Source organism: Cuculus canorus, chromosome 5 (genome assembly GCF_017976375.1).
Source record: "Cuculus canorus isolate bCucCan1 chromosome 5, bCucCan1.pri, whole genome shotgun sequence".
Taxonomy (NCBI): domain Eukaryota; kingdom Metazoa; phylum Chordata; class Aves; order Cuculiformes; family Cuculidae; genus Cuculus; species Cuculus canorus.
In genome coordinates this window covers 52,983,071-53,000,326 of record NC_071405.1, presented here as the reverse complement: position 1 = coordinate 53,000,326, position 17,256 = coordinate 52,983,071, and the positions used below count along the sequence as shown (strand labels likewise).

Genomic DNA, 17,256 nt, shown 5'->3' with positions numbered 1-17,256 from the left:
TATTCACTAAGAGGTAAAAATATGTAAATATTAATGTGATTTGTTCAATAAAGAAAAATGCCACTTGCTCAACACTGTCCATGAAAGACTGACATATTTACAGATATCAACTGCACAGCATGAAAACACTAAACATGGGAACAGACCTGAAGGAAAAAGGACAACTAATGTTCTTAAAAAGTCCAGCACATGAACATTTCTGCTGTTGCCTGGACGAGATCAATTTTTCTCTTTCGAAGTACGGAATCTGACTTTTTCACATAGATTACAAAAACAAAACATGAAAGCTGGACAATGCTTGAGGGTAGTTTCAGGACTGTGGTAGCATTCATTCATCAAATGATGGATGCTTCCAACCCCAGAACAAGGAAATACCCTTCACAGTCTGCACAGCTTTTAGCACGTTTCAGAGATAAGTTGTCTTGGAGGTGAAAAGAGGAAAGGCACATAACATGCTTTGGACCAAAAGAAGTTAAGTCTGCCAATTTGCATCAGCTATTCTTAAGGAAGGTCCTCAAGTCTTAAAATGATAGCTTTTACTCCTTGGGAAAGAAGCAAACCAAAAAACACCAAGCTGAACAATTCAAAGACTTCCACAAATAATTTGCTTCAACGGTCCTCTTCAAACAAAATGATCAGAATTTTAACTTTTTTCAATTGCAGCTGGTCTCAAAGAGAAAAAAAAAAAAAATCACTTCAAAGGCAAAATAAACCTTTCAGTATTTATTTTCAGAGTTTTACTGCTTTAATTCCAATACACAAAGTTACCTAAACACTTTCCCATGCTGTATTCTTGGGAACTAAAGAAAAGACCATCCTCTCCAAAATCAGCATACCCTCAGTCTTCAAGATGGGTTTCTCTAGAATTTACAATATTTTTAGAGACTAAGTGTGTGACACATTTTTCTTCCTAATACACTGACACTAGAAAACAATGTGAAAGAAAGGTTAGGGCACTCTAGATCCCAAACAATTCTAGTATTCTTACAAATTATTACAACAAAACTCAATAGTCTTGAAGTTTTTCATTTACTCAAAAGGCAAGCAAATGCTTTCTGCAAGGCAGAACCCAAACATAGTACAGGTAGGCTCTCAAAATACACTAGACTAGATAGCTTTACTAATTTTGCGTATACCTGTGTAGATATAAAATTACCACATAGTAAATGAAGGTCTTAACAGTGTAACAATTACTTTGACATACTTCCCTAGGTACAAATCCTCGATACTTCACAGCAAACATGAGGTAACTGACTACCAACAGGCAGGCTACCTCATACTACTATCTGGAACAAATTAATTCACAGAAGCAGTTACTGACCAAACGGTGGCATCTTGCCAGTTACAACTGCTTTGTAGCAATCACTACACTTATCCAACCTAAATATCCATACCCACCACACATCCTCTCCCATCGGCTAATGAAAACTGAACAAAAAGAGACAGCACGTCTCTGTGGCAAGCAACTCTAAAAGAAAAGCAATGTTTTGATGACTACACGTGCCCTGTTTTAACACTCTGAAAAATTAAATTTAGTCTTCTAAAGTGCTAAGAAGGTTAACAGAAATCCCTCAACACTTCTTTACAAAGGGAGTTAAAGTAATATAGGAAAAAACATTGAACACTTAAATGCCGTACACACATTAGAAAGTCCAGACTGATAGATGACTGTTTAAGCAAAGGAAAGCTTTTAATACAAAGTGCTCTGCCATTTCAGGTCAGGAACCCTTTAGCTGTAAATCTATACTGAGCATCTTATTATTTAATGTTTTACCAAACACTCTACTCAATCAGTATTTGTGCTATAAGTAGAATGTGAACCCACCTTTCAGAAACTTCTTGTTTTAGCTTTGGCACTTCACCTGAAGACAGGTCAGTGTCCAAAAAACTCAGGAAGTCCCTTTCTGCATTAAAGGATTCTTTGTCCAAATCAATGTCTGAGGGGTTTTGACCAATGAATGAAGATTCTAAACTTCTCTGATGCAAATCTAATCCACCAACTTCAGCAGGGCGACCACGAATGCTAGGACTGCTAAAAACATCACCTCCTTCTAATTCTAAGTTACTGTTTTGTTTCACATCACGCTGAGGTCGACTATTCAACCCATCATCTCTGAATCCTTTAGCAAAAGGATTGTAATCTATTTTCAGCTGGGTAATCTGGATGTTCTGGTAGGCTGTAACTGCGAAGAACTCTGTCTGTGGAAAAGTAAATGTATGGACATCTGGGCCATTGAGCTGAATGACTTCTGTGGCTTTGTCTGCAGGCACCAAGTGAAGTCGTGGCAGATAACGGTGCATAGAATGCAAGATTATATGACCCTCCTGGTCCAGGGTATTGTTGGTAAGTTTGAGTTTGTAGAAGGATACTGGCTGGTGCATCCAGTACTGGCCAGTGGAAGGGGATTCTGGATGAATAAACACTCGCCCGAGAACATGTGGTTCTGCCTTCCCACTAGGCTCCCACCAACGGCCATTCCATTTGTATCGGTGATTGTCCACAGGGGATATGTCCATGACTAGGATGTACTTCTGACTGGCATCCAGACCTCTAATCCAGTATCGGCAGTATGGGAACATGCGCCTCCCCTGCTTCGTCAGAATCATCTCTGTGTTGCGATGGTAGAACTCATTCCACATACTATTGTTATCTAGGGTAACGGTAATGCCCCCTGAGACACAGTCAGCTGGGAGGCAGGTCTTGACTTTGGATGTTATCGGAGTTGATACACTGCTGGCAAGAGCACAAGCATCACGGTTTGCTACTAGGATTCCTTGGTCAGCTTTACCATTTCCCTGCTGCTGTTTCAAGATGACAAAAAAAGCAGGCGCTGCACCGGATACAGTCCCACTATCCCGGCTACCCAAAACAATCTGCTGTTTCTCCATGATGAGCACTGTTACAAGCTCTCCAAACAAATACAAGTTCTACACAGTTCTGATATCTTCTACATGTGTTCACTATTCTGGGGAAAAAAACGGAAAATAAGGTTAACATTATTAAAATACAGTCTACAAAAGTAATTAAGTCTCATGAGAAACCCTTTTTGTAATAGTCCTCCTCACTGAAAACTCAAAATATACCGTAAAATCCAGCACCAATAGGATATAGCAAATCAAGGTTGTCTATGTTTACATACAATTTAGGCCTCATAGGCATGGGGGCTACAAAACTTTTAAACTGTATTTTCATATCATTCTTTTTCAGAACAGGGTTCCTTACTTTGCTTGATATTTCAAAATGCTCTTTGTTCTGATATTGTCTCAACTCATCAGATTTACTTAATATTAACAGCATTTGGTAAAATCTGCAGTTTTCAGAAAAGCAAAAGGCACATCTCTGACACAAATGCAGAAATCATTTGTTCTTGCCAGAAAGGAAAGACTTCTCTGAGACCCAAAAATTCTCAAAATTGAAAAGGGGGAAAGAACAGAATAAGACAAAAAAAAAGTTAAAAACATTTTTCCAAAATTTGTTTATTAGAAAAGACTACTTTTGAGGGGTTGGGATTTCCTTGCTTGCCCCACCCATTCCGATCCAAAAACTTCTGAACATCAATGGAAGGCAGAGACAAGTAATAGGGAAAAAAAATTGTTCAAATGGATAAGCTTTGGGGAAAAATAGACAAACTAACACCCCAAATGGCCATGCAGTTAAGAGCAGATAGATGAATGTGAAGCACCGGGCAACCTTAGCGATCTTTATCTTCTTAATGATAGAAACAGTGTAAATCAAATAAGAACACTTCGTACTTTTATGATTAGCCAAATCACTGTTTAGAAAGCTCAAAAAAGTTGCCTTTATCTGCATATACACAATCCCACTTTAATGTGTCTACCTCAAAGGTTAAGCATTATGTCAACACTCTACACAACTTCATTTTCCAAACAGCTTGCACATTTCTCAAAGTGAAAATCTGAACTAAGTGCTTCTGGTAACTCACAAGAATGCCATTCCCACGTTCAGATGTTTGTATTTTATTCCTAATTATATATAGAATACAACACTGACAAAAATAAATGATCGATTCCTGTATCAAATGCCTAGTTGGTGGGAACCAGACAAATATGAACAACCACCACCAGCTGAATTAGCTGTTTGAAAAGAATCATATTTTTTTCCAGCGAATTAACTTGAATTCACAAGTTTCAAGTGAACTAAGTGTTCAATAAGACATATTCATTTTGCTAAGACTTTGCTACCATAGGAAAAAAAACATTCCTCTATGCAAATCACCCGCCACATGCACGTGGGAAATTACCTCAAAGCTCAGGAGGCAAGAAACTTATACTCCATGATAAGCATTCTTGACATCTAGCAAATATGATAGCTACCTCCACCTCTTAAACTTTGCATTTGGGAAATAAAACCCTCAAACCTGTTCTCCACAGGTTTCAAGATCTGTGATGTTACAAAATCTGGCTTTCAGTTTTACTTTGAGGAGGAAACACTATCCCACAACCACACCCACAACCACCCATCCACTCAGGACTACTAAACAGTCTAGAACACAAAATCCATTAGCTGTTCAAAATGAGCTTCGTGTTTTCCCTTTTAAGAATGCTGCCCTGCTTTTTCAATAGAGCACATCTTAAGTCCCACCAACATAAAAAGCTATCCCCCAAAAAAGCTTTCTCACTTTCATCTATAAAAACACAACAGAAATATAAATCCCTATTGAAAACCAGATACATGGAGTAGGGAGAAAGAAACCAGATCCTAAGTTGTATGTAGCTTTCCACTAACCGACCCTCTCTATATACACATACCACATATTTATACGTATAGTGAACATATCATCCTGAAGTCAGTTCACATTCACGTTGTGTAAGATACATCAAAACTGTATTATCTCATGAGGGAAATAAACTAGAGTTGAAATCACTTTGGTAGTGTAAGATATGCTGAAAGCCTGCAACTTCACGTTTACTTGAGATAGAAATTACATGTGCCAGAGATAAATCAAAAAAAAGCCTAGGAATCATGCAGTCAGCAAAACTTCTATAGATTTTAGAAAGAGTCAGTTTCTGTTTTGTAACATTTTAAGTTCCTACACTGAACTGCTGTAGTTATTTCTACCACAAGCATCACTCACAGTATCAAGTCAGTCTAAAATGTGTGTGGTTACAATATCATTATGTGCAATTACAGTATCCAATCTACTTTATTTCACCACTAACACGATCCATCACGAGAACAATTTCACACATTTTACTACACTTGCTCATGCACACTAGCCTATTTTATTACAGCAAGTAGCTTCTAACCCAGTATTTCCAGAAAAATGTGTGTTCGTGGAAGCCGAAGTTCCAATCAGCTTCTTCAGATATTTCACTTCTCTACCCACATGCAGATCTTACATTTGAGAAGCAACATCCAAGGAGACAGGAGGAGACAAAAGTACTTAAAAAATACTCGAAGTTGCACTAAGGCGTGCTAAAAGCATAGACAATGAGACGGGGAAAAGTCCGTTTCAAGAAAAATAAAAGCCCCAAAACAAACACGAAACCTTCCAACCTGCAAACGAGCCCGCGATTTCCGCGCACACGCTGCGCACGGGCTCCCCGCTCCGTTAGGCGCCGATGACGCCACCCCCGCTGCTGGCGTGAGAAAAGCCACAGCGCAGCTCGCCAGCCGCGCCGCCCGAGCTCCGATCGCCGCGGGGCCGCCCGCCCGGCGGGGCCGCCCCGACTCGCGTCCTGCGCGGCGAAAGGCGAGCGCCCCGCCCGGGGCAGGTGGCGCCGGGGGCCGAGCGGCTCGCTGGTCGCCGTCCTTCTCCCCCGCGGAAGCCTCGGGACGAGCGCGGGAAGCCGCCGCCGCCGGGACCCGCCCGCGCCCCTCCGGGAGCGGCGCACAAGGGGAAGCCCCGGCGCGCGGCCCTGCCCGGCGACACGGGGCGGCCTCGCGGCAGAGCCTCGCGTCGCCGCGGCGGAGCGGCCCGCGGGGCCGGGCCCCGTCGCCTCGTGGCTGTGCCTGGTGTTAATTTTCGCAGTTGGGGAGAGGCAGGCGCGGAGCGGAGGGGCAGCGCGGGGCGGCCGGCGGCCCCGCTCCCCGGTAGTTACCGTGCGGCGAGGCGAGGGGCCTCCCGCTCCCTTTCTCCTCACGCGGACCGTGTGTCCGCCAGCTGGGGACAACGTGCGTGCGCACCGCGGTGACGTCAGCGCGCCGCGGCGCGCGCAAGCGCGCGGCCCGGCTCGTGGCCCCCTCCCTCCCGCCTCCCTCACGCCTGCCCGTCACGTGCCCGCGCCGAGCACCGGGGCCCGGCGTCCGGGGCTCGGCCCGGCGCGCGCCGCCGCCGCCCGCGCGGGGAAACTTCTCGAACGCGCGCGCCGCCGCCTTCGAAGCCCCGCGGGGCTCCGAGCGGCCGCCGCCCCTCCCCGGGTCACGGGCCTGGCCCGGGACGACTCCCGCGCTGACACGCGACGGCCGGCGGGTGGCGCCGGCGGGATGCGCTGCCGAGGGCACCGGCACCGCTGCCGGGGCAGAACCGACCCTGCGACACCGTGCGATTTTTGGGGCAGCTCACACGGGGGCAGGATTTATCACACCCTGCCCCCGGCGAACCGAGCGCCCCCCGGTTACCGAACAGAGCTGGTTTAGCGCAGCCTTAGCAGCCTTTTCACCCGCAGCTCCCAAGCGCCGCGGGGCCGGCAGCCCGCCCTCTACATCAGGGAAATTACGTTTTGTAAACCAGGCACTCCCGAGATAACGTGATGGAGAGCAGCCCTGTGGAGAAGGACTTGGGGGTGCTGGTCGATGAGAAGCTCGACGTGAGCCAACGATGTGCGCTCGCAGCCCAGAAGGCCAACCGAATCCTGGGCCGCATCAAAGGAAGCGTGGCCAGCAGGTCAAGGGAGGGGATTCTGCCCCTTCTATTCCTCTCTTGTGAGACCTCACCTGGACTATTGTGTCCAGTTCTGGAATCCTCAAAGTAAGAAGGATATGGAGCTGTTGGAACGGCTCCAGAGGAGGGCTACAAGGATGATCAGAGCTGGAGCACCTTCCATACGAGGACAGGCTGAGAGAGTTGGGCTTGTTCAGCGTGGAGAAGGGAAGGCTTCAAGCGACCTTCCAGTACCTAAAAGGGGCCTACAGGAAAGCTGGGGAGGGACTGTTCATAAAGGCTTGTGGTGATAGGACTCAGGGCAATGGGTATAAACCTCAGAGGGGCAGATTTAGGCTGGACATTAGGAAGAATTTCTTCACCATGAGAGTGGTGAAGCACTGGTGCCTGTTGCCCAGGGAAGTTGTGGCTGCCTCATCCCTGGAGGTGTTCAAGGCCAGGCTGGATGGGGCCTTGAGCAGCCTGATCTAGTGGGAGGTGTCCCTGACCACGGCAGGAGGGTGGAACTAGATGATCCCTTCCAACCCTTACTATTCTATGATTCTGTGATTCTATGAGAATGAGCCCATGCGAAGAGAATCCTGAATGTTAAGGGAATTCACTCCTGGAGCTGTGCTGGAAACTGTCAATAACGGAGGGATGCTTTCATTCATAGCATCAAAGGTCTTTTCTGCTTCCTGCAGTGCCCCACCAGTAAGCAGACTGGAGGTGCACAAGGAGCTGGGAGGGGACACAGCCAAGACAGCTGACCAAGGAGAATGTATTCCATACCAGGTGGAATCATGTTCAGCAATATAAAGCTGGGGGAAGAAGGAGGAAGGAGGGACTTTTGGAGTGATGGTTTGTCTTCCCAAATAACTATTACACTCAATGGAGCCCTGCTTTCATGGAGATGGCTGAACCTCTGCCTGCTAATGGGAAGTAGTGACCAAACCCCTTGATTTGATTTGATTTGCTTGCATGCATGGTTTTTGCTTTGCCTATTGCAGTGTCTTTATCTCAACCCATGAGTTTTTCTCACTCTTCTGACTCTCTCCCATCCCACTGTGGGGGAGTGAGCAAGCAGCTGTGTGGGGCTTACCTGCCACCTGGTGTTTAACCACGACACCCATATACTAGATAATGTTGGCATGGTAGAAGGGAAACACCCCAAATGCTGGCACCAACAGTTTGGGAGAGAAAAAAGTTTTACTTTTTTTTGGGAGGGAGAGAAAATAAAAGAATTGGAAGGAAGGAGACAAAAAAAAAGTCACAGGGACATGGCAGTTCTTTTTGTTAAGGGTCATGTTCAGCCATACTCTAAAACAGCTTCAGGTTCTCTCTTGGAATTTGCACAAGAAAAAAACAAAGCTAACAGCCATGCACATTCATGTTTCACATAGCAAATGGGGAATAAGGGAAGAAAGGAACCAATAAAGCATTCCAGTTTAGCTATAAACCCTGGAGGGGATGGGGAATGGGAGGCAGGAACTCAACAAAGGACCTGGCTCTTGGGGAATCAAGGGAGTGCTATGAGCTTTGTGTGTGTATTCACATCTGTGTATCTCTAAAGGGCAGGGTCGTGTGGGTAGAGGACATCACGGAATTAGAGTAGTCCCAGCCAGCAGAGAGAAATGCAGCACCTACCAGCCCCTGGGACAGGACTGTGGTCTCAGGGGCTTAAGTGGCCAGAAGCCAGCCACTGGGGAGACTGGGATCCAGGAACCAGCTGCTGGGCTAACCAAGTGTCTAAGCCCAGCTGCTGCAGGGTATCTACCTTGTACATATACATTCATATATAAGTGTGTGTGTATATACACAGGCACACTCTCACTAGCAGACCTAGGCTGTTGCTGCTATGTTCCTGCGAGTATCTGTGTGTCTGCCTGATCTATGTGGTCAAATGTGTATACATATATGTGCTCTATGTGCTTGCACCTACCAGGAATACATATTCAGCATTGCTACTGGTTATACCTGAGGACATGAAGCTGCAGCAGCCTCATGCTGTCAAATCCAGCACAGTATTTTTCACTTTAAAAATTCAATCAGAAATAATTACATCAATTAAAAAACTAAGCCATGTTGTCCAACATTGATCAGGAACAGTAATTTTATACCTACAGCAATCACATACTGGGTACAGCCATCATCAAGTTTTAGGGTCACAGGATACATGGACACTCTTGTATTAAGCAATATGTTTCTGAACAGTGACAATACAGAAGTGGCTCCTTTTTCTTCCAGCTAGATGTCCATTTGTATGACTAAAAGCAGCCACAGAGAACTGAATAGCAGATAGTTACACGTTCACAGCCCACAAGACCATGTGTCAGTGACAATAAAAGAAGCAACATCAGAGACTGTTGACACTGCCAGGCATTTTGGTACCATTTTACCTAATATAGGTAGATATGCTTGTCTGCAGCAAAAGCAGAACCTCTAGTTTATCAAGAAAACAGATTCACTAGAAGTCATGGCAGTACCACAGATTCCCTGCAGCTTAAGTAACCCGGTTCTGAGCAGCTTACAGCTGGAAAGAAACAGGAGTACTGCACTAAAGAACTTCCTACTTTGAGCAATACAAATACCAGTATTAAGGTCTTGTTTGTGCTAAACACCAATTGCCAGTATAGAACTGAATACCGCCCTCCACGATCAGAGGGAGTTACCTTATACTAACTAGTAATGTGATGGTTGTACTTGAAATGCTGAAGTTCACAAGCAAGAAGTACCCTCTTCCCCAAAATGTTTCTTTCAGATATATTCCCTGCTTTGCAGAGCCTTGAAAGTATGAACTACAGTCTTCACAAACTCTATTTCACTGCCTAGTAAATCACATTTCTTCTTTCAGTAATGCCCACAAGCATAAAGAGCCAGTTTGAGTCTACACACAAGTAATACTGAGCTTGTAACTTTCCCTACCCAGCAGTCACAGAGATTGCTAGTTGGAGCTGTAGCAAAAAAACTGTTCTTCAGCCACACTTGTAACCTGTCTTCAGAAAAAAAGAAAAGATTCAGTAAAGATTCAGTAACAGATCACCAGCTGGAGGGTTGCAAGGCCCAACCTTTGCTAAAGATTTGCATGTGGGAGAGCAACATATGTTGCAGACATAGGAAAGCCCAACTAACAGTTGCCAATCTGTGGAAAACATAAAAGAGGTGCGAATTGCATGTTTTGTTAGCGATCCCTTTTCCAGTTCAAATACAAAGATCTCTACTGCACAAGTAGATACCGGAAAGGATAGTTGAAAGGCACTACTAACAGCATTATTGGAGCATAAAGGGGGCTTTCATCTCTCAAATTCACTAGCTAAAAAATAAGCACTAGCTGAAAACCATAGCTGTCAAAATCAACTATGCAAACGTAACACACCCACAAAGGCAGGCAGCAGAGCCCTAGTCTAGAAGTTTACTACTATGACCAGGCAGCCCTGACAATCACACAAAGTCCCAAGTTTGGGCCAAAAAGAAGAGTGTGAAGACCTGAAAATGTGGTGATGTTATAGTCAGAAGTGTTGTGCAATGTGCACACTAGAAGGGTTAAAATACAAAACCATACTTTCCTTAGCCAGTGTTTTGCCACTAATGATTAACACAACAACACCCCACAAGACAGTCTGTTAATTCTGAAATTCCAAGCTGGATTAAACTGCCTACAGGTATCTAGTCTCATTTTCTATACCATAACCAGCCCCACTGGCCTCCAGCTGCTTCTCCAAAGGAGTACTGGCCTCTCCGAGTTGGATGTTTGCTCTATACAGATGTCTCTAATATCTTGCAGCATCTCTGACAGCTCTGGATCCCTGTCCTTATGGAACAGAATCCCAGCCCAAAACTACTTTAAAAATAAAAAGTTTACATAATTTTCCTTATTATAGAGAAGTAGCATGAATTCTTCATTTAGCTATATTGAGGAAGAATAATCCAGTGTCAAGAAGATTAAAGGTGTAAGTGGTGGCAGAATCTAGCTAAAAAGTGAGATACTAAAAAAAAAAAAAATTGCAAGAAATGGACTTGCAGGGGGAAAAAAAAAAAAGGCAAGAAATCTGCTTTTCCAGATTTACATTTTCTTGATTATGCAAACATGCAAAAACCTTGCACCAGCAGCACACAAAATGCACTATTCCCACAGCAAGTATGACAGCTTGTGCATCATCAGATTTTAGCCCAGAGCATTACTTTACATGAAAGCCACACTCACTTCTTAATTACTTTATACTTAAACCAAACTAATTTCTTAAGGTTCAGAGCCCTTATTATCGCAGGAGAAATAGGTGGTAGTTCAGGAAGTGCTTTATCAACCGTCAGCTACACTCCTGCAAAAGCAGCAGCTTCGATTGGAGGAACAGGGCAAACGCAAGGAAGGATGAGGGAAACACCTGCCTCACCTCTTCCACACTGATACTTTGCCACAAGAGCCTGAACTTTCGTAGTCCCCCATAAAGTCGGTGCTTCGTTTAACAGCACTAATCCTGCTACATACAGTGTACAGTATCCAGTTGTTTTCCTTCTGCCAAGAACTACACAAACTTCTGGGGAACATAGAAATCTTCCCAGTCCTGAAGACAGCAAAATGGGAACACACAATGCATTTACATTTACATGAAGTATGAACCACCGCTGAGAGGGCAGGGAGAAAAGTCAGTGTTCATGACAAGTAATTGCTCTTTTTTACCTGTATACAATATGTTATTATTTCAACATTTAAAATAATGTATTTTATGTAATTTCCCATATTTATCAGAAAGACATTGATATTCCCACTGCTCATACATTCAATGACTGCTGTATTTTTTTGCAATATGCTACTGTTTCAACTACTGGAAATTAAAAACTAAAAGAATAAAGCAATCTTTCACACCATTTGCCACGCAACGCTGGCAGAAAGAAGCCATAATTGGCAGGAATAACAGCGTTTCAATTAATTTCAGTCTCTTTATGGTGGTCTTGAGGAACGTTTATCACACACATGGCAAATCTTCAGCTGGGGATCTTGGCCACATCACAGAAAAATATGAGACCAAAAAATAAGAAAAATTCAGCAAAACAAGTCAGGCAAGTAAAAAAAGCCCTCACCTGAGCTCAGGGCTATCTTACTCATTCTGCCCTGTCTTATAGTAATACTAATTGCTACAGAGTTACTAATGTCTCATAAAGTTAGAACTGCCAGGGAATATCCATTTCCCTTTGAAGTTACTGTAAAAAGGAGAGTAACAGCAATTAAAGTATCAGACTGTTGGCAATGCCTTCCAGGTTTATACCCATCTTCATTAGTGACTTATCCTGTGGTCAGGCAGACCACACCATATCAGCAGAAAGCACTGTACTGCAAGAGTTAGCAAAACACCACAATTCCACCATCCCAAGTATTTAAGGGTAATTAGGTCACAATCTTGTCATTCTCCAAATTTGCTTTTCCTGAATACAGTGACTGTAGCAACGAATGGAAACACTTTTATGGTAGATAGGTTTTATCTATCTCCCACATTCATTTTCTGTCTTTTATGCTGTTCACATCCCTTACTGCCTTTCTGTTTTGGGCTTGATTAAAAAGAAAAAAAGACTCTCTTCTGGTTGCTTTCCTCTCATGAATACCTTCATAGTTCTTCTCACCCCTAAAAATCTTACTGCATTCTTCCTTATCCAGTATAGGAAAGGGATATATCAAGGATTTATCATAGGTACTAAACCAGCCAGAATCCAACAGTGAAAGCATATTCCATCTTGCAAAGTCACTCCGTATTAGGAAAAAAAACCAAAACACACACACACACACACACACACACACACACACAAAGACAAAAAAACGAAAACCACAACACACCCTTCATTATGGAAGAACATGACACCAAGTAAGCCTTGCTGGTGTCACAGCTAATGGCACTGTTTCCTATGTGCATATCATGGTTGAATTTTTTAGCAGAGTCTCTGGCATCATTGAAACAGCAAACAGACAACAGCCCTTTAGACAAGGGCTCTTTCTCACTCCTCTAGGCAGAGATCTATTTCATTGTGTTTGTAAAAAGAATGTTTTGGACTTCCCACTCCTTATGAAACCAGTTTTTAAAAAGCCAACATACACAACCACATACTTTAGAAGCAATCTAGTTTATTTGAGTGTAAATGAAGAAGTGGCATGAGCTCAATGAGAAAGAATTTCAATTTATTTATTTTTTTCAGGTGACCAAACAAGTTTATTCACAAGTGAGACTAACGTTGGTTTCCTCCAGCTGCACGTTTCTCTCCCCCATGGCAGCCACAACAGCATCTGCACCAACACTGAACAAACATTAGTTGAGGTTAACAGCCAGCTGCTGCCAAACGGAACACGTCTGCGAATGAACGCTATCCATCTCTGCCAGACCTAAGAATTATACTTTTTTACCTCACATAAGAATACATGCGTACACAAAAATGCTCACCCGCGGCAACATTTTTCAAGCGGAATCAATTCACCATTCCAGTTCTCAATACAGATTCACAAGGAGCTGTGCCTGAGGGCACCGAAAGGGTGCTTCAGCAGCAGAGCAAGCAGCTGCATCGGGCAAAATACCTTAAAGGGGCAAGAGCGATTCATCAGCCTGACCTCTTCCTTACACAACCTTCAAAATCTGTAGCAACTTCGATTCTTCAGGCCTTTAGCCCACTCCATCGAACGTGATTAAAGACAACCATGAGTTCAGCTGCCACATCTTAAAAGTAAGTGTGACTGTATAAACTTCGACATCTTAAGAAGCGAGGCAAGAAACTCAGACTGCCTCACTAGGAATCAGGTGGATTAAAGAAGTGCAAATGTTCATGCCTACCCACTACAGAGCTCACTGTAACATTTTTAATGCTCTTGTAAACCTAGTGTGGTTCCTAAGACCAACAACAACCCCCAAGCCAGCACAGCATCACAGAATCATAGAACAGTTTGGGTTGGAAGAGACCTTAAAGATCATCCAGTTCCAATCCCCCTGCCATGGGAAGGGACACCCCTCACTAGCTCAGGCTGCCCAAGGCACCATCCAACCTGGCCTTGAACACCTCCAGTGATGGGGCAGCCACAGCTTCCCTGGGCAACCTGTGCCAGTGCCTCACCACTCTCATGGTGAGGAAATTCCTTCTTATGTCTAGCCTAAATCTGCCCCTCTCCAGTTTATACCCATTGGCCCGAGTCCTATCAATATATGACTACAAAAAGTCTCTCCCCAGCCTTCCTGCAGCCCCCTTCAGGTACTGGAAGGTCGCTATAAGGTCTCCTCGGTGCCTTCTCTTCTCCAGGCTGAACAGCCTCAACTTCCTCAGCCTGTCCTCGTATGGGAGGTGCTTCAGACCTCTGATCATCCTTGTAGCCCTTCTTTGGACCCGTTCCAGCAGCTCCATAATCCTTCCTATGTTGAGGATATATCCAACACAGGCGCTGCAGCTCATGTACCAGCTCCCCTCGGGAACCGGCCGGCGGAGCCCGCGATCCGCCACACGAAGCCTCCTCCCGCTCCGCACAGGTGTGGCCTCAGCCTGGGGAAGGCTGGAAAATCCCAGATCCGCGGCGGAGCGCGGACGGAGCAAGGGCCGCGCGGGCCGCGCCGGCCGCGGGCACCGGGCAGGGCCCTCCCGGCGAGGCGGGGCGGGGCGGGGCGGGGCGAGGCGGCGAGCACGCCCCCGCCGGGGGACGGCACACAGGAGGCGCCGGGCCGGGCCTCACTCGACCCTTCGCGGCCGGATATGGAGCCGCGGGGGGGCTGCTCGGTTCCTTCAAACCCCCCTCTTTCGTCCTCTTTAAGCGACCGCCGGGACGAGGAAAAGCGAGCGACGCGCCCTCCGCCCCCGCGCTTCAAACACGGGCCGGAGCGAGCGCGCGCATGCGATTGGGCGGCCGTGGTCACGTGACGCACGCGCGCCTCGCGCCATCTCCTCGAACAAGAAACTTCACAGCCCGGGTGGGGAAGGGAGAGGAAGGGACGGGAGGGGAGTGAGGGGGGTGAGGAGAGTGAGGAACGACTCCTACCTTGCTGCCCACGCGCCCCTCGCCTGTCCACGCGCGACCTCCCGCCGTCCTCATTGGCCGCACCAGCGCGTCACGTGGCCCGCTCCCCTTTTATTGCTGCCGCCGCAGCGCGGGCACTGCAGAGTGCGGCTGGGGGGCGGCGGTGGCGGGTGGCTGCCCCGCTGCCTCGCGACGCCCGCCAGCGCCGCGCAGCTGATTGGCCGCAGCCTCTCGCGACGCGGTTCCGCTCGCCGCACCGCCGCCCTTCCTGCCCCGCCCCTGCGCGAGGCGAACACGAGCCCCAGCGAGGAGCGGCCGGAGGGGCCCCCGGCGCCGCCGAGGGGAGCCCGGGAGCCGCGGCCAGGGCCCCTGCGGGTGAGGAGAGGGTCGGGCGTGCCTTAAAGCGATACGTGCTGTAGGCTGAAGTAATCGTTCGTGTAAAAGACGAGCAGTTTAACGAAGAACGGACCGCCGTGTAAAAGAAGAGCCTGTAAGAAAGACTTGGGGGTGTTGGTCGACAGCCGGCTGAGCAGGAGCCAGCAATGTGCCCAGGTGGCCAAGAATCATAGACTCACTAGGTTGGAAAAGACCTGATCATCGAGTCCAACCATTCCTATCTGCTATTAAACCATGTCCCCGAGAACCTCGGCTACCTGTCTTTTAAATACTTCCAGGAATGGTGACTCAACCACCTCCCCGGGCAGCCTCTGCCAGTGCTTGACAACTGTTTCAGTGAAAAACTTTTTCCTGATATCCAGTCTGAACCTCCCCTGGTGCAGCTTGAGGCCATTCCCCCTTGTCCTGTCCCCTGTCACTTGGGAGAAGAGGCCAGCACCCAGCTCTCTACAACCTTCTTTCAGGCAGTTGGAAAGAGCAATGAAGTCTCCCATCAGCCTACTCAAGGCTAAACAGCCCCCTGGGTAAAAATAATGGAAAAAATGCTGAAGGGAAATAGGTAAAGAACCCCCCATGAGCTCTGGGCAGCACAGTGAGGCTGGGTGAACTCAGTGTAACCAACAGAGTGCAGTAACTGTTGATAAAAAGGTGACATCCTGCACTGACTTGGAAAGTAGTTTCAGGTTAACTTGGGTATCACTTCTGATGGAAACTAATTAAAAATGCAAGCAAAAGGTGATGGTAAACAGTATCTTAATATAGCCCTGTGCTAAAATTACTGCAGTGAGGTCTAGGCCACAACAGGAGCTCAGTCGTGGCAGCAATCGGCATTCCCCAAGCATGGTAACATTACTGAGAATTTGTGACAATAGAGCTTAGGAGTCCATGAAGGATGTAAAGCGGGAGGTGTCTAATTAGGCATAGATTTATACTTTAACAAAATTGAACTTCCTCTGGGTTTGATATTTAATTGAGTACTTAGAAGCTCAAAAATAGCTGTTCTCACCTATTTGATAAATATTTTTTGAGGAATCCATGTACAAAGGTTACAAACACGTTAACCAGTGAATAAGTTAAATCATTGGTGAGCATTTGCAACCTTGCAGCCAAAGTTTAGAAGTGATTGGGTGTCAGTGGAGTAAGCAGTAGCGGGTTTAGGTCCTGTCTTTTTGGAGTTTATGAACAGATTGAAGGATGGCCAAGTTTCAACTGCTTGTTTGAAATTCCTGTTACTGTAAGAGATGCAGTGCCCAATTTGCAGCTGCAGGATGTGTTTTATCAGGCCAAGCAAAGGAAAAGTCTCATAAAATGAGGTTTACCATTTGACATGAAACGTAACAATGCTGCAAACCTAGGAGAGAAGAAAGTAGTAATTCAAAGACAATCAAAGATGGTGAGGCTCTGGACAAATGAAAGGTAACGCATGCAGGGGAAGTAGGTCACAGATATTTATTTCTCAGGGGAAAACCACATTTTTACTGGAGCAGTTTTGAAAGAAACCTGATGGTGTTTGTGAATATCAGAGAAATAAAACAACAGTGTGTTACTGCTAAATGAAAAAGTGTTGTTTTGGTCTCTATGTGAAAAAAGCCATCCTTTACCCAAGAGAGGCATATCTCATGAGTGTTCTGCTGAAGGAGTTCCTATGCAAGCCAGATTTGTAAATCTTTATTTTGAAAATGGGCACTTAGTTTGAAGCAGATGCCCAAAATTGTGGTGAAGTTTCGAAAAAAATTCTTTGCTGCTCATTCCCTTTGCTTTTTTTTCACCTTTGAACAATCTTTTCTTTGTTGGCTAATCAGGGTGGGTTTTTTGAAAGCTGAGTGTTGGGAAACTAGAGTTCATTAGAGATTCAGAAAGCTTAAATAAGCAAGAAAAAGATTAGGCCTCCTCTCTTACTCCTTTCCTTGATGAATAAAACCTTCACAGGGGAAAACTGGGGTAAGAGCAGTATCTGTTCTTCCAGGGCCATGTCTGCCCAGGGACCACGCTGCTGTTCTACACCATCAGTTCACCCAGAGGTTTCCACTCACTATCCACTTCTCCCTGCTCCCCTGTTTG

At 45.8% G+C, this 17,256-nt stretch overlaps 1 protein-coding gene across 11 annotated transcripts in view; it reads right to left on the bottom strand.

Moving 5' to 3' along the window:
* The window catches only part of MGA (MAX dimerization protein MGA), a 61,145-nt gene extending 45,720 nt beyond the window's left edge, over positions 1-15,425 (bottom strand). For 8 of the 11 annotated variants that reach the window (XM_054067352.1, XM_054067358.1, XM_054067359.1 and 5 more), the window contains exons 1-2: positions 6,064-6,156; positions 1,826-2,966 (exon numbers count right to left, since the gene is read on the bottom strand). In XM_054067352.1, coding sequence (XP_053923327.1) covers positions 1,826-2,889 — 1,064 coding nt within the window. In that variant the 5' untranslated portion in view covers positions 2,890-2,966; positions 6,064-6,156. Of the gene's footprint in view, positions 1-1,825; positions 2,967-5,518; positions 5,967-6,063; positions 6,157-14,820 lie in introns of those variants that run through there. The other 3 variants (XM_054067354.1, XM_054067353.1, XM_054067355.1) reach the window with 3 other exon arrangements.
* Between the last annotated feature and the right edge of the window lie 1,831 nt (positions 15,426-17,256).